Source organism: Sceloporus occidentalis, unplaced genomic scaffold (genome assembly GCF_023333645.1).
Source record: "Sceloporus occidentalis isolate IW3139 unplaced genomic scaffold, rSceOcc1.0.p SCAF_1, whole genome shotgun sequence".
Lineage (NCBI taxonomy): Eukaryota > Metazoa > Chordata > Lepidosauria > Squamata > Phrynosomatidae > Sceloporus > Sceloporus occidentalis.
The window spans coordinates 140961355-140983251 of NW_028316981.1; the positions used below are offsets into that span (position 1 = coordinate 140961355).

The 21897-nt window shown below is 41.9% G+C and overlaps 1 protein-coding gene across 2 annotated transcripts; it reads left to right on the forward strand.

Moving 5' to 3' along the window:
• Positions 1–1113: 1113 nt before the first annotated feature.
• Positions 1114–19392, forward strand: PVALEF (parvalbumin like EF-hand containing). 2 transcript variants are annotated; one of them, XM_089508025.1, is made up of 5 exons: positions 1114–1865; positions 12093–12208; positions 14104–14239; positions 17377–17492; positions 18364–19392. In XM_089508025.1, the coding sequence occupies exons 2-5, from the start codon at positions 12103–12105 to the stop codon at positions 18408–18410; spliced, it is 405 nt and encodes a 134-aa protein (XP_089364151.1). In that variant the 5' UTR covers positions 1114–1865; positions 12093–12102; the 3' UTR covers positions 18411–19392. The 2 variants fall into 2 exon arrangements, with proteins under 2 accessions (XP_089364151.1, XP_089364143.1); XM_089508017.1 differs by lacking the exon at positions 1114–1865 and adding an exon at positions 8016–8087.
• The last annotated feature ends 2505 nt before the right edge of the window (positions 19393–21897 follow it).

Sequence of the window (21897 nt, forward strand, 5' to 3'; positions counted from 1 at the left end):
CCTTGGTGAAGTCCCTTCCAGCTACTAACCAGTCCTGACTAAAAAAAGAGGATTTAAACAATTATCAGTTAGTCTGACCTCAATACCAGGAAAGATTCTGGAGCAGATCATTAAACAGAGAGTCTGTGAACATCTAGAAAGCAATGCCACAATCACAAAAAGTCAACACGGGTTTCAGAGAAAGAAGTCATGCCAGACAAATCTTATCTCATTCTTTGATAAAATTACCAGCTTGTTGGATGAAAGGAATGCTGTGGATATAATATATCTTGATTTTGACAAAGTTCCCCATGACATTCTTGCAAACAAGCTTTTAAAATGTGGGCTAGACAAGGCAACTGTTAAGTGGATTCATAGTTGGTTGACCAGACGAACCCAAAGGGTGATCAACAATGGCTCCTTTTCATTGTGGAGAGAAGTGACCAGTGGGTCCCACAGGGCTGGGGCCAGTACTGTTCAACATCTTTATCAATGACTTGGAGGAAAAAATTGGGAGCATACTTATCAAATTTGCAGATGACACCAAATTAGGAGGATTAGCTAATACTCCAGAGGACAGGATCAAAATTCAAAATTCAAAATGACCTGAATAGATTAGAAAGCTGGGCCACAGCTAACAAAATGAACTTCGACAGGGAGAAATGTAAGGTACTGCACTTAGGGCGGAAAAATGAAATGCACAGATATAGGATGGGGGACACCTGGCTGAATGAAACTACATGTGGTCTCTTCCAACTCTATGATTCTATGATTCTATGACCCTGCTTAGCTTCAGGATCCAGTGCCATCAGGGTACTTATGTTGTGGCTCGTGTGCTGCGCCCATAACCCTTGTTGGGACCTATGGAAATGACGTGCAGTGTCCACCACGACCACCTGCAGAGTTCAACCACGTCGACAGGACGCCAAGAAGAAGGAATCTGTGAAGATGTCTTCAACTAATAACGACTCTTACAAGTGTTCACTCTAAACGAGGGCTTTAATCTTCCTTTGCAGTATATACACAGTGTATTGGACATCCGTCTCTAATACACACTATTTACACCAACCATCAATAACACAACCTCTGAGGCAGCGACATTAACACACAGTACATATCACTGCCTCTCAGTAACAGACACAGCCCACTCCGAGGCAACAACTGTCTCTCTCTGTTCCTCAGTGGCAGTTGAGAACTGACAGTTGACAGTTGCATCAACATTCCGATGATGCCCTGTTTGAATGCTGACACATTAGCTGCCACTGGAACTGTAAATTATCTGCACAACAGCTCCCCCTAGTGGCCACACCAATGTCATTTCCTGACATTTTGGGCAGTAAATAGCTTGAGAAAAACACCACCCCCTGAAAAGTTGGGAACTGTGAGACATAAATAACCCCAGAAGACAAAGCACTACTTTCCTCAACCAAGATGAAGAGTCGGAATCATGCGGCCCATCAAATGTCAATGAGCTCTGAGTCTCAGCATTCCTCACTACTGGATCTGTAGAGTTTCTGGGACTTGGAGTCCAAAGGGTCATTCTACTCATCCCTGACACAGCCATTTACTTGGGCAAAGTTGCAATGAGGTTGAACTTGTTTGTTTGTGTGGCGGGGAGCATGTTCTGTAGATTTCCCCTTGTCCAATGTGATATGTGATGCTGAACGTCCAGTTGCCAGTAACTCTGATAACTTCAAAATCACCAAGAGTATCCATTAGCATCTTGAAGGGGCCCAAGAGAATTGCAGAGCTGCTTCCCCAACAGGTGCATCTCTCCATAAATAGTAAAGCTGAGCAAAGTAACCTGCCCCTATAAAAGCCAGGGACATGGTTTAATTTTACAAAAAGACATTTGCCAAGACCCAGGCTGAGGAAATCTGTGGCAGGTAAGTACCAGCTGTGGATATTCAATGACTAGGGAAAGACAAGCTTATTTATTAATATGGTAGCCATAGAAGAAGCATAAAATTACAGAATTAATTGGTAAAAAATTCCCCAGAGCATTAGATTCATACTTGGAAGAACTGATTAGTTTGAAAGGAAGAATGAGTAAAGCTGGGGAAGGCACATCAGCCGTTCTGGAGCTGAGAAGAACAACTGAAGAATGTAATACATAGGATCATGTTAATGATCTTCTGTCAGTAAACAAGAGGGTGGGTAGAAGCTGTTGGTGTGTAGCTAAAATCAGTACCCTTCATTGACAATTTGTACTATTCTATATGGCTTCAGAATGCAACAACAGGATTTTTCATGTGACAGGAATCAAGCTTCTTTGGCTGAAATTGCTGGCTGAAATTTGAAATACAGCAGGAATTACTGATAGTATTGTTGTGGGAATGATTGGCAAGATGTAACACAGCAATGGCTGATTCATCCTCAGCTTCTTATTTTTCCCTTTGAGCTGGCAAGTGTGTGCTTTACTTTTGGATTACAGGTTTCCCAACATAGTGCCCTCCAGGTGTGTTAGAATATAATCATAGTCATTGTCCTGTCTGAAGATTATGGGAGTTGTAGTTCACCCATAAGAAGGGTAGAGAGTTGAAGAAATCTGAAATATATCCATAGATTCAGAGCTTCAGATCTGCCCTTTGCACCAGCCTATTACTTCAAAACAGTTATTCACTGTCAACAGTTTGTTAAGTGCAGATTTTTAATTAAGACAGAGAATAAATCAGTGCTGGTCAGGAGGTAGAGAAAGCTATTTTACTTTTATTGCGAACATAAATTTCAGAGTTGCCTCTGAAATAACTTTGGGAGGGAGTATTTTGCCAAAATGCTAATGCTGAAAAAATATGATTAAAATGCTAGTGAAAACTAAAATAAAGTTGGATGACGGGAACTCAAAAAGATGTCACAACGTGCAAATAGACCAAACGGTGACTGTTGTGTTAACACAGACCTACCAAGCTCCTGCCTTGTCTATCTGAAGGAAAGGACTTCCTTGATACTGTGTCCAAATAGCAGTTGAATCCATAAACTCTAGATGGATAGGGGAAGCAAAGAGGAATTCATATATACATGGCAGTGGTGAGAGGACGCTGGATATATAGAATGTTTCAGTGCTATGAGAAATCATGTTTCGTAGAACAACATCTTTGGCATCGCCAGTTTGCTTGCCACTCATCCCTAGTTTTTGGTGCAAATATGAGGTGGAAGAAAAATTAAGGTCACCCCAGCATTCTCCCACCAGGCCTTCACATGGGCAGCTTTACTGTTCCATTCTCTGAGCACAAATAGTTTCCAGGGTAGTTATCTTATACAAAAATGGCTGTCCCCTCCAAATGCTCAAAAGCAGAGGTAGAAGAAGAACTGCATTCTCTCTTCTAAATAAACACTTGGCAAACAGAATCTGTCAGAGCAGGGTGTCCATTGGGAAAACTGAGTTATTTGGACTGAGTGTAATCCTAGAACTGGTTCACATCACAAGACGTTGCATTGCAAATATAAGAGTCCCTAAGAGGAGAAAATGGAAGGGTCAAGCAGCATAATAGGAGGGGTAGCTTTTTTCAGAGTAGCAGCCAAGTCTCAGAAATAAACAACTTTTCAGCCAACAAGAACAACGGGTGCCAGGATGTATTTTCTTGAATTTAAAGAAAGAGAAATGAGATGTGAAGTTGAAGGCTTTCATGGCTGGCATCCATAGTTTTTTGTGTTGTTTTTTTTTTCGGGCTATGTGGCCATGTTCTAGAAGAGTTTATTCCTGATGTTTCACCAGCATCTGTGGCTGGCATCTTCAGAGACTGCTGACCTGGAAAAGAGAGAGAGAGAGAGAGAGAGAGAGAGAGTGTGTATACATACTGTGTGATCCTGGGTAAGTAGGAGTAATTCCCATGTTAAGCTGTGTATTGTTCTGTTGTTGATGACCGGGTCTCAGAGTAGGAGGATACGCAAAGAGGATTAGTGTCTGCCAATTGGTGATCATTGTCTGCTGGGAAGCCCCTGACCCTGAGTGGTTTCTCATTTGCATTTGCTGAGTCCTGGTTTTGGCTTCTAGTCCTGAAGAACACCAAAACAAGGAATCAGCAAATGCAAATGAGAAACCACTCATGGTCAGGGGCTTCCCAGCAGACAATGATCACCAATTGGCAGACACTAATCCTCTTTGCATATCCTCCTACCCTGAGGCCCAGCCATCAAGAACAGAACAATACACAGTTTAACATGGGAATTACTCCTACTTACCCAGGATCACACAGTATATACACACACACACACACACACACACACACACACACACACACACACACACTCTCTCTCTCTCTCTCTCTCTCTCTCTCTTCTAGCATTCTCTGAAGATACCAGCCACAGATGCTGGTGAAACATCAGGAATAAACTCTTCTAGAACATGGCCACATAGCCCAAAAAACCACAAAAAACTATAGAAATGAGATGGTTTCAGTCAGTACAGCAAGCATTCAAATTGATCTACTAACCCTACCTTTCAATGAGATAAGGAAGTAGAGCATTTGGAAGAGGCCCAATGCCCACACAATGAATTAGCAGGCAGAATGTATCTGTTGCCTAATCTGCACTGCAGAAATAATGTACTGTAGTTTGACATTGCTTTAAATACTATGATTCCATTCTATGGAATCCTGAGATTTGTAGTTTGTTGTAGCACCAGAGCTCTCTGCCAGAGAAAGCTAAATAGCTCACAAAACTACAAATCCCAGGATTTTGTAGCAGTGAGCCATGGCAGTTAAAGTGATGTCAAACTGCATTATTTCTGCAGTGCAGATTATATCTAAGTGTTTACTGTTTTAGGGTTTAGGCTCATGATCCACAATGCATTGCTCTTGGTGGCTATAGAAAAGTGCGTCAGGGTGTACTCTTGGCACTATCACAGAGCCATTCTGGCTGCCTCTCGATTTCTTGTTTGCTTAACATCTGAAGAGGTTGTTTGTACTGAGAAAGACTACCTAGGACAGAGTCTGTAGGACAGCAATAGAGTGACAATTGTACCGGGAGCTGTTTGTTTACTCTGCTAATCTCCAATTATATCACTATCACAGAGCACTGCATATTTAGGGGATTGGGACAGGCCATAGAGCTTTGGGTAACCTTTGCACGCAATGGATTTCAGAGGAGCGCATGCTGAGGGTCACCCCTCTGAGAGAAAGGTCATCAGTAAAATTAAACCATAGGAACTATCTGAATTTGAAGCACAGGATACCTGCCATGGCTGTTCTAGACTGGCAACCTGTGACTCTAAACTCATTTGGTTGCCAGGCTATACTGCTGATTTTTCTGTCTTCCCACTTCTGAACCCACACTTGATGGGAATCTGTTTCTCATCCAGCTGCGTTCAGGCACCCTCTAACACAGTGCACTAATCCCTTTTTGCAGAAATAGCAAGATGCTTGCAGTCAACCATAACTCCCTTTGTGTTCTAGCAGTATTAGTAATCTCCGCAGGATTTCTTCAAAGACTGAATGACAGTCTGTGCTTCTAAGAACTGGGTGGACTATATAAAACAAACTCTGTCTGGCAAATTCCTGTGTTATAACACAACTAAAGTTTACCTACTTTTCCCTTCTATGGGACTATGCTGACAGTGCTTCCCCTCAGAAATAGGATGAATTTATAAGGATGGTTTGTCTAAAAAGGTATTCCATTGCTATAAACCCAGAATGTTTTGCCTCTCCTATAGAATGCAAAATAATTCAGTCAGTACAAAATTGTTTTCTGCAATCAGAGACAGAAATTACCAGAGGAAGTGGCAGAAGAGTTTGGACTAAGTAATTATAGAACACTTTACTTTTCATAATGTAAAGTTCTTGCATGGCAGGGGTTGGACTGGATGGCCCTCGTGGTCTCTTCCGACTCTACGATTCTATGAAAAGTGAAATTTTGGGAAATGTCAATACCCCTCTGTAATAAACAGGGTTTACGTGAACCCTGTTTAGACTTTCTTAATTCAACAAAGAACTCTCAATCTTCTTTCTGATGCTTACAACCTGATTTATCTGGCATACCTTAATATAAACTGGTTGACAGCAATTTAGGGATGGTGTGGCCAACGGGCCGCCTGTGAATTGCATCCAATTTTATCTGGCCTGTGGAGAATCTCCCAGAGATGTGGCAGAACATTTCCCCATCGTTTCACTTGGAAGAAAAACAAAAACTGGGCCTGTCTGTCTGGGGTGCTCTCCCATCACAAAATGCACAAACTGTTTTTTAAAAAAGCCTTCTTACATCACACCAACCCACAATATGCATAATCAAGTATTAATACGTTTCCACTCTTACCTCATTCATTGGTTTCTATGCCTTGAAAAACCACACCCTCTGGAACCAGCCTTCTGAATTCCTGGTGCTGCAAGTGAGATGCAGTCTGGCCTTGTCTTTTATCTCCTTTTCAACAAATGCACCACCAGTCTTCACTTTGATCATTCGTGTTCTTTTGTAATCCAGCATTTTGCAGTGGTTAAATGAAGTGTTCAATGCAGGGTTTGGAAAGTGAGGGTGACTCACCCAGGGGTTAAGCTCAGCTGGCAGACGCTTGGCTGCCAGTGATGGGGAAAGAGCCAAAGAGCATGAGCCCGGATGGCTTGATTGGCAAGATGAGCAGCTAGCTCAGTGCAACAGGATTTACTGGAATTTGAAATCTGCCTGTGGTTTTAGCAAGCAATCGAAAGCTTCCTTCCCTCGGATTAAATTGAAGATAATCTCAGTAAATAGCACAGTCTCACCATGTGGGACTGAATTCAACCACAGATGTCTGAATTATTCCCCAAATACATTTCTCTAAGGATAAAGTATTTTGTTGGTGGGCTGTAGATAGGTACTCCCCTTTGTGCATAAGTGTCGAAGGAAGCTAATAGACCTAGTGACTAGCTGTAGGAACCACATACAGGCCTGGATCATGGGATCTTAAACGTAATCTAATACATGCCTGGAACAATCCTAACTCTGAATCATCCCAAGTATATGCTTGCCCAGTGTCCCTAACAATGACAGAAGTTAAACAATGTGACTAAATGATGGATTTATTTTGTTATCTGTTTTTGGAGATAGGCAGTCTTCCTTGAATAATTTACAGAAACTCTATACAGCTGCAGAGCGTCCTTCCTGCTTTTCTGTGTGGCAGTGGTGAAGTTCTCATGTAAAGTTGAACTATGGTTTAACAGGAGAGTCAGCATGGTGTAATGGTGTGAGCATTGGACTATGACTCTGGAATCCAGGGTTCGAATCCTAGATTGGCCATGAAAACCCATTGGGTGACTTTGGGCAAGTTATATGCTCTCAGCCTCAGAGGATGGCAATGACAAACCCTTCTGAAAAAACCTGCTAATAAAACCCCATGATAGGTTCACCACAGGGATGACATAACAACTTGAAGGCACACAACAGCAACAAAAATGGTTTAGCAGAATGGCAGAATCCTCAGATTCATCAGAAACCAGAAAGAGAAAGGTTTTATCAGAACCCAAGAGGGCCCCTGTTCTCATTGATGAAATCTTGATGGGAAAGGCCTAGACATTGGGAAACTATGGCCCCATACAGACAGGCCAAAATAAAGCTGCTTCAGGACACTTTGGAGGTATACTGTTTAAATGATGCATGCGTCCTAAGAGTCCGGAGGCCATGCCAAAGCCACGATCCAGTCCTAAGGACTAGAGCCCAGCTTTGGCGCAGCTTCAGGACTCTTAGGATGCATGCATCATTTAAACAGCATACCTCCAAAGTGACCTGAAGCAGCTTTATTTTGGCAGCCAGTTTGACACTGCATTAAGTGTCATGGCTTAATACTATGGGTCCTGGGAACTGTAGTTTGTTCTGACATCAGCATTCTGGCATAGAAGGCTAAAGACCTTGTAAAATGCCAAATCCCAGGATCCATAGGTGAAGCTACAGCACTTAAGTCGTGTAAAAAAAAAGCATTATTTTTACTGTGTAGATGCACCCCGAGTTAATGTTTGCTCTGTTATTCCTGTCCTAAGCATTTTTACCAAGGCAGCTTGGTTTCCACAGACAGGCATGGTTTCCAAATATTCTACTAAATCCAGGACAAGACTTTCCTAAGAAATTTTGTTGGCTGAAGCAGAGGAAGATATGTCACACACACCCCTCCTCCCAGGTCACCCAAAGTCACCTAAATTATTTTGGTATGTGAGACAATAAAATCCCAGCAGCACACACCTGTCTTCTTTAACAGTAGGAAGATGATAATAATAATAAATTAATAACAATTTCCTGACTCACTGGGTCTAACCGTAGGACTGGTTCTACCCTGGGAGACATACGCACATATCTTGAATCCCAACTCTCAGTATGCCATTGACAGAAGTCCCATCTATTCATAACCTAGTAATCGACCCTTCAAGGGATCATGAATTGATTGCTGTGGGGTATAATTGATGACACGTATTAACTGATTGCTGATGACTCATTAAGAGTTCTGGCTTTTGCTCTAGGTAAAACTGTCTCTAAAATGTAAGTAATATTCTTTTTGAGCCATATATTTTGTTTAGTCAGAATAAATAAATAATGAAATGTTTGTCACTGCATTGCAAGACACAACTGGACTCTTCCAGTGTCTTTCAGAAGTCTGAGTCCACACAGACTGCTGAGCGTCTATCAAAAGTCCATCTAGTTGATCAGATATGGCCGACATGTAGCCCTCCATATGATGCTGGAATGTAAATCCTTAGAGAAAACAATGAGGAGGAAAGCACTGGAAACAAAATCAAGAGAAAACAGCATTCCCAAATTGCCTGTAGGTATTAATTAAAGGAACCAACACATTCAAGAAAAATCTATACAGTAATTCCTTTATTGGGGGCTGACTGATAAAAGGCTTTCTGCCCTCTGGAAATGATTGAAAAGTCCACATTCGCCACAAACTCTATCAGTGGGGGCCTGATGAAGGAATGGTAAACTTTTTCTTAATGTTTTGGGCACTTAAATTAATAAATACTGGTACATTGAAAACTTTGTTCTGTCTTGACTTTGGACTGCAACTCTATGGCGTTTATCACACTGAGGTTATTGGAGCTAAGATCAGGGGTGAGTGCGGGTCGAATGATGCGAATTGACGTTATAACGCTGTGTATTTTCACACCTGGTTCCTTTCAATGGGAGCTGTTTGTGTGGTGCTTCCGTGGGGCTTCCGAACTGAATCCTTACTGGCTCCTCATTTTGGCAAGTTTGCTAAATAAGTGTATTGACAGGATTCGCACTGAGGCTTGGTTCAAACTCACTGCGGACTGGTCTGGTGTGGAATTCCAATTTGCTTGTGCTCTTGAACACCATTGCAAAACCCCTGGGTTGCAAATTTCCCATGATGCCATGCTGAATTTTTGCCCCATTTGCTTTCGGTGCTCCCCCCTGAATGAATGCATTCACATTTTAACATGGACAGGAGACATGCTGGCGAGGAGGGGGGAGATCGGGGGGAGAGAGAAAGGGAAAGGAAAAAGAGGGGACAAAGAGAGAGAGCGGGGTTAGTAAAGTTTCTAAAGGACTCTTTGGGGATGGGGGCAGGGGCAGGACGTCCTCCAAAGTGGGGCCAAGGTGGAGGCAGGATTTACTTCCAAGTAGAACTGCAGTTTCTACACTGGTTATTTTTGCAGTGAAAGAAATTTATTATTATTATTATTATTATTATTATTAAAATTTCACTGCAAAATAGTAATAATAACAATAACAACAACAACAACAACAACAACAGTTGGTGGATGATACACTTGGCTGAAGCAGAGAGCATTTAGAGATAGGTGACATTCCCTATCCTTCACGTGAGGCTAGGGATGGAGATCCAGATGACAGATCTGAAGAGAAATAAAAAGGAGGCTGGAGGCAAAGTTGGCACTCCCAGAATTCAATAGCCTTGAGCCAAGGACCCCACAACAAACTCCAACTCCCATAGTAATAATAATAATAATTTATTATTTTAAAATAATAATAATAATAATAATAATAATAATTTTTAAAATAATATTAATATTAATAATAATTTAAGTTATTAGTTTGCTGAGGCACCAGAGCTCTCTGGCAGAGAAGGCTCAATGTCTCAGGACACTGCAGTTCCCAGAATTCCATAGCACTGAGCCAGGACAGTTAAAGTGAAGTCAAACCGGATTATTTCCTAATGCAGATGCAGAGGAAAGGGATTTCAATCCAGATTATAGATGTGAAGGAAGTGAAACAGGAGGCAGAGATGGTACTCCCAGAATTCCATAGCCTCGAGCCAAGAACCCCACAACAAACTCCAACTCCCATAGTAATAATAATTTATTTTTAAAATAATAATAATAATTTATTATTTTAAAATAATAATAATTTATCTTAAAATAATAATATAACAACAACAACAACAATAATAATAATAATTTAAGTTATTAGTTTGCTGAGGCACCAGAGCTCTCTGGCAGAGAAGGCTCAATGTCTCAGGACACTGCAGTTCCCAGAATTCCATAGCACTAAATCAGGACAGTTAAACTGGAGTTAAACCAGATTATCTCCCCGCTGTGGATGCAACCTAAGAGAAGGTAACTACTACAAAGGGAATGAGAGATGTAGATGGAATAGATGAGGAGAATGACAAGAGGACAGATGTAGATGTGGATGAAATGGATGGGGGCTCTGACACGGAGGACCCTTTGAATTTGGCTGCCAGGGATGGGAAACTAGAAGGGAGGAAGAAATGGGAAGCTGTCATTCCCGTGAAAGTGGAGCCAGGCTCCCTTCTTCACCCCGGAAGTGCAAAGGTTCAGGATGTGTCCAGAGCCCCACTGAGCACGCGCAACGGTCCCAATTCAAATCGTTGAATCCCCCATGGTATGCACCGGTGTGGAAATACAATTTGCACTCACTCCGTTTTGCCTGAATCCGCATCACATGACTTCCTTGGATTCGGTTCCCCCTCAATTCGGAAGGGCAACGGATGGGCAACCAGGTGTGATAAAACAGCCACGTTATAACGTCAATTCGCATCGTTCAACCTGCACTTACCCCTGATCTTAGCTCCAATAACCTCAGTGTGATAAACGCCTCTAAAAAACAACTAGTATCATCAGTGGTGCAGAATTATGAAAGCTGCAGTTCTATAACCATTTTTGTGGTAGTATGCTGAGTCAGCCAGACAACCAGTCAGCCATTCCCTCTTCCAGAATACTCCATTTCATTTTCTTTCTCACACAGATTTTCTGTTTCTCCCACCCAACAGAATTCTGGATTCTGGATTCCATCACTACTATAGACTCCTAGTTCGTATTGGAATCTTTGGAGGAACCCCTCCCTCCTGATGTTTTTTTCTCTAAACTTGTACAAATGGTTTTTCACAAACCTGTTGGTACATCTCTTTGTACCTAAGGAGCCCTGGTGGCACAGTGGTTAAAAATGCCTGTACTGCAGCCACTCACTCACAAACCGCAAGGTTGCAAGTTCAGTTCCCAGCCAAGGGCTCAAGTTCGACTCAGGCTTGCATCCTTTCGAGGTTGCTAAAATGAGCACTCAGCTTGTTGCAGGCAATTAGCTTACACTTTGTGAACCACTTAGGGAGTCCTTAAGTGCACTGATAAGCGGTATAGAAATGTATTGCTTGTTGTGCATGGGTGGTGCTCATTTGGATACATAAGGATCAGTATTCACCTCCGAACTTTAGCAATAGAGTGGACTGATTACAGTTGGCCCTTCTTATCTAGGGATTCAAGCATCCATGGTTGGAAAATATTCAAAAAAATAAAAAATGTAAAACCTTGATTTTACCATTTTATATAAGAAATACCATTTTACTATCCATTGTATTTAATGGGACTTGAGTATCAATGGATTTTGGTATCCACAGGGGGTTCTGAAACCAATACCAAGGTTCCTATTGTATTTTTAAAACTTTGGTAAGGATTTAAGGTATGTGTATGTGGTGGGATTTCAACAATGAAATGTTCACTATCAGTAGTATTGTGAAGCAGTCCTGCCAGCTGCATAGTAATGTTCAGTTATTGGTATTTTATTCCTTTCTATGCTTTTATTATTTCATGTCTGCAGAGGAAAACTGTTGAGGAGATGTTAGGATGGGTCAAGGGAAAAGCCTAAGTTAGAGTGGCATTGATGATATGCGGGAATGATATGACATTTCTGTAGACTCACACATCCATTTCTCTTGCAAGCAACCACAACATGGGGGACGACTTCACTTGCCAAGTTAAGAAGATGGCCTTGGCCATGGGTACATCCCTGACAGACAAGGATATTGATTTGCTGCCTTCAGACATGAGACATCATGGTAAGGAATTAGAGTGAATGGAACTAGTGAAGCATTTACAGCAAATGAAAGGTATAAGCAGATCTCAAAAGTTACCAGGGATTGCTTGGGAAAAGTACTTTTTAAACTACAACTCTCTACATTTTCCAGGAGCTTGGGTCACTGGTAATCCAAACAATAAAAATTCCACCCTCCAGAAGTGGCGCATTACAAATACTGTACTCCCATTACTTGTTCATACATTACTTTTTACTGGTAGCACAACTATATGGAAGTGCAATTATGCTGGGTCCCACAGTGGTACAATCAAGTGAACAATGGGCACCACAGGTTTCAGTTCCCCTCTCTTTGGTTTGACTAACCATGTCAAAACTATAGGAGAGTTCGACACCCCTTTAATTGTCATGGCTCTGTCCTACAGAATCCTGAGGTTTCTGATTTGGTGAGGTATTCAGCCTGGTCTGACAGAGAGCTCTGGAACTTTGTGGGCAGAAGTCCTTTAGGACAGAAGTAGAAGTTATACAGCATCCCTCCAGAAGTTACTGAGGATCATGTAATCATGTAAATCCAGCACAATACCCATTCCAACAATATTCTCTAGGTTTCCAGTTCTCTGAAACATGATCAAATATCATAAAATATACATTGGCATTAAGAAAAAAGTGCCAATCTAGAGGTAGGTACTCACAATTGTTTAATTGTTGTCTGCTTATTTTAACCAATTCTATTTTATATTATTACCTATTGTCTTATACGTATTTTGTAGATTGTACGCCATTGGCAGGTTTCATTTTTATTGCTTTGATCATTTGTCTGTACAGCGCTGTTTACATTTACAGTGCTATAGAAATAAACTATAATAATTTGTTTATACTCTCCAATCTGCCTGTACATGAACCTATGTTCTGTTTTAAATTGGAATTTTGTAATTGTGCTGGCCAAATGGCCATAATAAAGTTATTATTATTAAACTATAACAACAACAACAACAACAACAACAACAACAACACAAGGAAGAAGTTAAGAAAAAAACAGTGATTCAAACGGTCTAAATCAAACACTATGTATAAGGGAAAGCAAAAAGTCTCTCTGTCTTGGTCTCTCTCACACACACATACACACACTCATTGGCTACTTCCCCCATAGCCAAGCAAGTGTGCATTTGGAAGCCCACAAGTAAAATAGACAGAAGGTTGGTAATTTCTAGTATGAATTGAATGAAAAATGGAGAAAGGGTTGCACAACTTTCTTGCCACCAGACATTGCTTCCAAAACTGCTATGCTCTTTAGAAAAAGTGGCCAATAGGGCCACATTATGCACATTTTTGTATAACATGAAGCTTGCCTTTAAAATATGAAGGATGAATGCAACATCACAGTGTGTGTGTGTGTGTGTACACACACACATACACATATATACATATATACACACACATATATACATACACCGAAGAGCTGTTATAAGCTGCTGTCTCGTTCATTCTCTCTCTCTCTCTCTCTCTCTCTCACACACACACACACACACACACACGCACACACACACAATCTCTCTATATATCAGGGATGGGAATAATGAGGTCCTATAGATGCTGCTAGATTGCAGACCCCAGCATTCTTCACTACTGGTTGTGTTGTTGATAAATAATAATAAGTACAGTTAAACAATATTTAGAGGACCTCTTGATTCTCATCCTAGACAGACATGCACAAGCACACATATACATGTATGCTTATATTCTTGCTCGCTTGCATATATCCACACATACCTAGCATTAAATCCAGTGCTTCCTTTGTATACTATAGCTCATATCAGTTTCCGATATGAGATTTCAGAATTTATTAATTTCTCTAAGGTCCCAAGTAGAACTGTCCTATCAAAATTGTTTCTTCATTAAAAAACACCTTTTCTGTTGCAGCTTCCTTCAACTATACCAAGTTCTTTGACTATATGCAGAAGTTTCTAACATCAGATGAAAGGGAGAAGCACTTGCGTAAGGCCTTCCAACTACTTGACAAGGATGGCAGTGGCTTTATTGAGTGGAATGAAATCAAGTAAGATTAACTTTGCCATTAAGTTGCTATGAACATCAGGAAAAGTTCAACTTGGGCAGAAATGCATGCAAACAAAATTTGGGGGTGATATCAATGGATTCACTTTTAATTGCAAAGTATCAGGTAGAAAAGAACCTTGCATATTCAGATTGGGAATGATTTGCTTAAGATCTTAAAGCATCACATTAGAAACCAGCCACTTCTGGTCTTGCCAAGATTCAGACACAAGATTGAAAATTGGTGAAACCCATTACTAAACAATCTCACATTTATAGCAATTGCTTACACATCACTGTGCAAATCTGTTGAAACAATCTATTTTGTTTATTAATTTGTTGTTGTTGTTGTGTGCCTTCAAGTCTTTTCCAACTTATGGCCATTTATGGTGACAGAGTTTTCTTGACAAGATTTGTTCAGAGGAGGTTTGCCCTTGCTTTCCCCAGAGGCTGTGAGTTGCCCAAGGTCACCCAATGGGTTTCATGGCTGAGCTGGGAATTAGACCCTGGTCTCGCAAGTCACAGTCCAACACACAACCCCCTACAGCAGGGGTCAGCAACCTCCTGCCCATGGGCCGGATGCGGCCCGCAGAGGCCTTTTGGCCGGCCCCTGCCTGCCCCTGCCGCCGCCGTCGCCGATAGCAAAAGTCTGTTTGAAATAATTACAGAGAAGAGAGAAATGGCCAGGGATGCATTTTTGCCATCCTAGCATAACCAGGTGCATGTCTGTTAAACTTTTTATCCAGAGCTACTGCTAACATTAGAAAGAGTAAAGCAACCCCCAGAGCTGGGAGATACAAAAGTGGGCATTCCTCCTGAGCTCTCCACACATTCCCTTCTCTTGTGTGCACCTAATCTAGCCTGGTTCATTCAGTGGAGGACACTGTTCAATCATTATTTCTTAAGATTGTCCTGTTCTGAGTGTGAAATGGAAACAGGCACCATCATGTCCTTTAGCTCAAGCATCATAACATCTTGGCCCAACCCAGTTTTATCCACCACTTCTACAAACTTTATTACATTTCCCGCCTTAGTAAATAATAATAATAATAATAATAATAATAATAATAATAATAAATTTTATTTCTATACCGCTTTTCCAGAGATTAAAGTGGTGTACACAAAATTTAAAACCAGTTACAAACACATAGATAAAACCAATAGCACAATATACAATATACAATATACAAATCTAAAACAATCATTCAAATGGGTGAGGCAGAAGGTTAATGGAATCAAAATACACAACTTCATTTTCCAGAGGGGAAGGCTTGACAGAAGAGGAAAGTTTTTAGCTTCTTTTTGAATGTTTCTAGGGGGGTGATCAGGCAGAGTTCCTCAGGAAGATTGTTCCAGATTTGTGGGGCTGCTACTGAGAAGGCCTTCTGGGATGTAATAGCATATTTAGATGATGGAGTTTCTAGCAAGTTCTTCCCGGTTGTTCTGAGTGTGCGGGGCGGATTATATGGGGAGATGCGGTCCCTCAAGTAACTCGGGCCCAAGCCATGTAGGGCTTTATAGGTAATAACCAACACCTTGTATTGTGCTAGGAAGTGAATAGGCAGCCAGTGCAGATCTTTCAGAATAGGTGTTATATGGTCAAACCTGGAAACACCAGTGACCAATCTGGCTGCCATATTTTGTACTAGCTGAAGCTTCCAGGCTTGGTACAAGGGTTGCCCCATGTAGAGCGCATTACAGAAATCTAAATGAGAGGTTACCAGAGCATGTACCACAGTTTCAAGGTCCCTTTGGCCCAGGTAGGGTCGCAGCTGGCGTATCAACTGAAGTTGATAGCAAGCACTTCTGACCGTCGCATCTACTTAAGATGTCAACTGCAGGGACGAATCCAGAAGTACTCCTAGACTGCGAACTTCATCCTTCAGGGGAAGTGTGACTCCATTCAGGACAGGTGGATAAACTTCCTTCCCTGGGCCTGGGGAACCTATCACCAGTACTTCCATTTTCTCTGGATTCAAACTGAGTTTGTTTTCCCTCATCCAGCCCATTACCGACTCCAGGCAAGCATTCAGAGGAAAGACCCCATCCTTAGTCACTGAATCAGTCGGAGACACAGAGAAGCATATTTGGGTGTCATTGGCATACTGATAACACTGCGCCCCATGTCTCTGGATGATCTCTCCCAGTGGTTTCATGTAAATGTTAAACAAAGTGGGGGACAAAATATCTCCCCGAGGGACACCAGATGTGAGTTCCCTCTTAGAGGAGCAAGTGTCCCCCAACTGCACCATCTGGAATCTGCCCGAGATATAGGATCGGAACCACTGGAGCGCAGTGCCCCCGATACCTAATTCCCTCAGGCGTTCCAGAAGGATACCATGGTCTATGGTATCGAAAGCCACTGAGATGTCCAAGAGCACCAACAAGGTCACACTTCCCCTGTCGATGCCCAGATGGAGATTGTCGACTAAGGCAACCATGGCAGTCTCAACTCCAGTCTGGCTAGGATCCAGTGTGCCTATATCAAAATCTGTTGTCAACCCATCTTTACCCCCTTTTTGCCAAGTCCTCAGGCTCAGAAAAACAGAAAAGAAGAAACATGATATCCACTTAAGAAATGAAAGAACAGTTCAATCATTATTAAAAATATATTTACTCTATTAAAAAGGGAACAATGACAATGATCAACAAAACTGATCACAATAAAGCCTATACTAAACAAGCAGAACATTAAAATTTTAAACACTTAAATAGTCAGAATATCATGCAAATAGGAAGCTTTGCTTGTGATATTGAATGAAGAAGAATAGAATCAAAAGCAAATGGGAAGATACCAATTGGAGCAAGAAAATAATGCATAGGGCAAGCTTTAATATGCCCAGGACATTTTATTTTTTAAATAAAGCCTTCTCCAGGAACAGTCTTGAACCAACATTTTCAACCTGGTCCCTAAACAGCTGCTGCACAAAATATTTTACAAGAGCAGAAACTGGGGTTTTCAGACCAAGTGGAACATTGTCATTTTAAGAGTACCACTGATGGAAGATTTATTCTGAAATTCATTGGGCATAATCCTTTTTCTAAGCACCTGTATGTCCCCTTTGCTTTATCTCCTTGAAGAATAATCTCAGCCACATGCTTCATTCTCTGTGACTCCATTCTCCTCTCACTTGTCCACAGGTACATACTATCCACAGTCCCCAGCAATGTGCCAGTGGTGCCCCTATCAGATGAAGAGGCTGAAGCCGTGATCCAAGCAGCTGACGCAGATGGTGATGGGCGGATTGATTTTCAAGGTGGGCAAATAATATACCAGGCAAGGGCTCTTTGACCATTTGTACTGGGTCTCTGGTCTCCCTGAAACAGAGAATGGCCTATCTTATGTGGAACTACTGTAGGTAGGTTTGCCCAGGCCAGTTTCCTCTGTTCAGTAATCAGAGGAATATGTGAAGCTCAAGGAGCAAATGGGGAAATTTAATTAGGATTCATGCCTACTGCTTAATCATCACATCTAGTCCTCAAAGTGTAATTCAAACCAGAGATTCAGATCAATGGTTTAAACTATGGGAGGGGAGGGGAAACTATTGAGACAAGCTGCCACACAACAGACAAATAAACAGGGAAATCCCTGACCTGTTACATATAATTGCCATCAACTGGTAAGGTGCTTTGTCTAGATCCCCACATGACTAGAGCTGCTGTCTTCTTAAAGACAGATGTCCAAAAATGAAAATAGCTTCTGACTATGGGTTCATCTTGAGTTAGAAATTTGGAACAGCATAGCAAAGCCGAGGAGAAACCTGTGGTTCGTGGGGCAGGCTGAGTGGTAATCCTGCAAAATCATGAAGTTGTTGCTGTGTGCCTTCAAGTAATTTCCTACTTATGGTTACTCTAAGGAAAATATATTATGAGGCTTTCATGACATGATTTGTTCAGAGGAAGTTTCCCTTGCCTTCCTCTGAGGCTGTGGGTCTCCATGGTCAAGCAGAGATTTGAACCCTAGTCACCAGAGTTGCAATCCAATGCTCAAATCATTACACCATATGCTCTGTATATTCTCTTCACTTAAAAAAAGGCAGGGGATGACAAAAGTTGGAAAACTGCTATCTAAAACAATATTTTTGGCTCCCCCAGCCTGCCCATTTTGACTGTCTTTTTCCATTGCAGAGTTTTCCGATATGGTCACAAAAGAGAAGCTTCCAAAGAAAAAATAGAAACAAGGACAATGAGTGCTCTCCAACTTCCATACTCAAGAGTGTTGTGCAGGGGTGGGGTGGGGAACTGATGCTTGTCTATCTGTGTCTAATCCTTTTTGAAAGCCCCTCTCAATTTTGTTTGGTTTTTGGCGGGGGCAAGTAGGAATCTGCAGCTTGCTGCTGGGGCTTGCTGAAGAAGTTTCTGTAGTGTACAGGGTCAGGGGCTAAGCCAAGGATGGATGAGAATTTTGTTTGGCTTGGTTTTGATAAGAATATTGCAAATTTGCAATTCTCTACAGAAATTATATGGAATAACTTGTGATTAACATAAATAAAAAGTTGAGAAAAACATAACTATCAGATTTGCCCATCCAGGAAGGGGGCTTAAAAGTCTGGTTTTGATTCCTGGTACATTGAACCATGCTTTTTAACATTGAATTAGGGTTGTCATCTCTTTTAGGCTCATCCTTAATAACTACATTGCAGGTAGGTGTGACATATTGGGAATAGCTGCATCCACTGAATTTGACTCAGAGTACATGTACAAAAATGTTGTTTTTGAAATGAATTTATCAGTATTTACATATATCTTGGTAAACTGAACAGTAAGAATTCGAGAGTTCAAAAAAATAAATGTGGGAGAAAGCAAAACTGACAGATACAACCATCCTTAATCTCTTCTGAGGAAGAGAGAATCCAAATGCATTAATGGTACTTTCTTGATCACTCTCTGATCACTGGAGAGCCAGTCAGTCATTAAATTTCTACCTGTCCTCTTAAATATGCGTTCCTCCTCCCTGAACTAAGCTCTCATATGATCCTGCAAATACGACTACAATGGAGGACTCATGGTAATAGACTGAGAACGCCTTTCCATATCCTTAGGACTATTATTTTCAAAGGCCTTGTACTTGCCTAAGCATTGTGGCAAAGCATCCCTCTGTCCTTAGTTTAATTTAGTGACAGCCTACTGGCATCCTTCCTTAAGTCTTGCACTCAAATTCTGTCTATTATGTTCCTGCCTTTGCCAGGAAGGGATATTTATCTGGTTGCACCACATTCAACAGACAGGGCTTTTATGGAGAGCATGGTGGGAAGCAAATGGTGTGTTTGTCCATGTACTAGATTAGGCAGACACTGTCCACCTCACCTTTAATACTACATTCTCTTTCCATCTCTTTCCTAACCGCATTGCTAGCCTTTCAGTATGGAACCATAAGAGCCTAGTGGGTTTTATACCACCAAAGGAAAATGGTACTCTGGTCAGGTCATGTTCTGAGGCAAATAAAACCCTTCTATTTTACCTTCACATCTTTGGTAGCCTTTGTTTGATCCTGCAGTTTTCTCATGAAGGAAGCAGACATTTAGAGATGAATGACCCTGCAACCATGATAGGTTTCCTAAGCTAGACCATCATTTGCAGACAGCATCACTAGACAGTTCTCAAAGACCAGACACTGTTGATATTACTTCTTGTGCAGCCCATGGAGTCCTCCTAGTCCAAACACAAAACAGCCCTTTAGAGAAGGATTCCTCCTCAGGACCACAGCCATGGAAGAACATGTTATATTCACCTTCTGTGCCTCATCTGATCCCTTTAACATCTCTCTACCCCAATCAACAGACAACATTTTAATTTTAAAGAATCCTACAGTTAGAATGGCCCTAAGCAATTTAACAGGAAAGACTAATTTTCAGTCTCACCCATTGAGTATTGTCAGCAGAGCAGATTACAACTCAGCCATTCTGCAGAATGGGGTTCTCCAGTTGGACTGGTGTGCCACTCCCATCATCCCTGACCATTAGCCATGCTGGCTGGGACTGATGAGGCTTGCAGTCTAAAATCTGGAAGCTTTCATGGTTTACAGAATCACAGAACTGGAAGAAACCACAAGAACCATCAATTCCAACCCCTTGCCATGCAAGAAGACACAATCAAAGCACTCCTGACAGATGGCCATCCTACCTCTTTTGAGGTTTAAAAGACCTCAAAAGAAGGAGACTCCACCACTCTCTGAGAAGTTCAATTTTGAGTCAGAAAGTTCTGTTCCAGGAATCTATGGCCTGGGACAGACTGTCCGAAAAGGGCAGCCTGCCAACTGCCTACTTTCCTCTGGAAGGAAGCCACAGTCACCAAACCGCACGGCTTCCCTCTGGAGGAAAAAGAACCCAGGGAAAGTGGGCTCTTTTTCAGTCGCAGGGCGGATGTAACGAGTGTGCCAATGGCACACTCATTACATAAGCAACATGTGGCGATGTGCAGATGCCAGGCGTTGCTTACATAACAATGGCGGCACCTGTGTATACAGGGTGCCGCCATTGTTACGCCACCCGCACTTTCTAGGGTTAGGGACCATGTGGTTGCTGCGTGGTCCCTAACCCTAGAATCGGCACCAGTACGCCACTTGTTGGTGGTATGTACCATGCCTATATTCCTTTTCTGCAAGATGAAATTGCCACAGCAGCTACAGAGTCTTAGCACAATTAACAGAGCTGTCAATATGGGTTTGCCACAAAACAAGGAGGGGAATGAACAAAGAGAAGATGCTCTAGGTCCGCCTGATGCACTCTTTGCTCTATCACAGGGGTAGGCAACCTGCGGCCCGCGGGCCGGATGCGGCCCGGCGAGGCCTTGGGACCGGCCCCAGCCTGGTCCTGCCGCCGATTGCTGCCGGGGCCTTTGGCCTCTCGCGCGCAGGGGCAAGGGGGGCAATTGTCTATAGACGCCTCAGAAACATGCATTTATATTAACATTTTTTTAAATCAGCAAATTTTTTTGCGTGTCCTCCACTTTTTTTAAAAAAAGTGTCCACCATTTGAAAAAGTTGTCCTACATTTGTCCCGGTTTATTTATTTATTTAAATTTTTAAAAAATTATTTAATTATTTAGTTTTTGGCTTCGGCCCCCCAGTTGTCTGAGGGACAGCAACCCGGCCCCCGGCTCAAAACGGTTGCCTACCCCTGCTCTATCACATCCAATTCAGCTTCTTGAGCTAAAAGAATAGCACCACCTGGTGGAAGTTATGCTACAGTGGCTATTAAAATACTGGGAGGACAAGCACAATGCTAGCTGGAAATTGACTTGACTTGGAAAAAGTCAAATCAACCCAATTTGGACCTCTTCAAATGATTTTAACATGGTGATGGGTTTAGGCAATTGTTCATTCACATATTGAAGTCAGTAACTCCTGGTTCAAAACTCTTTTCCATGGTGCAATGTCCACCGCATCTCAACCTACACCTCTGTATTCAAAAGTCAATTCATGCTGATGACCAGAAGGACTCCATGGTCAAGGGGGGGGGGGATTATCAAGTGGCCAACTTCTGTTTTATGGGAGGGGGTGAAACTGTGCTTTTGTTGTTGATGTGTGCCTTCAAGTCTTTGCCAACTCATAGTGACCCTAAAGTGACCCTTCATTGGGTTTTTTGTGTTTTTTTGGTATATTTCTTCTTGCTATTCCCATCCTCTGAGGTTGAGAAAGTGTGACTTGCCCTGGGTCAACCA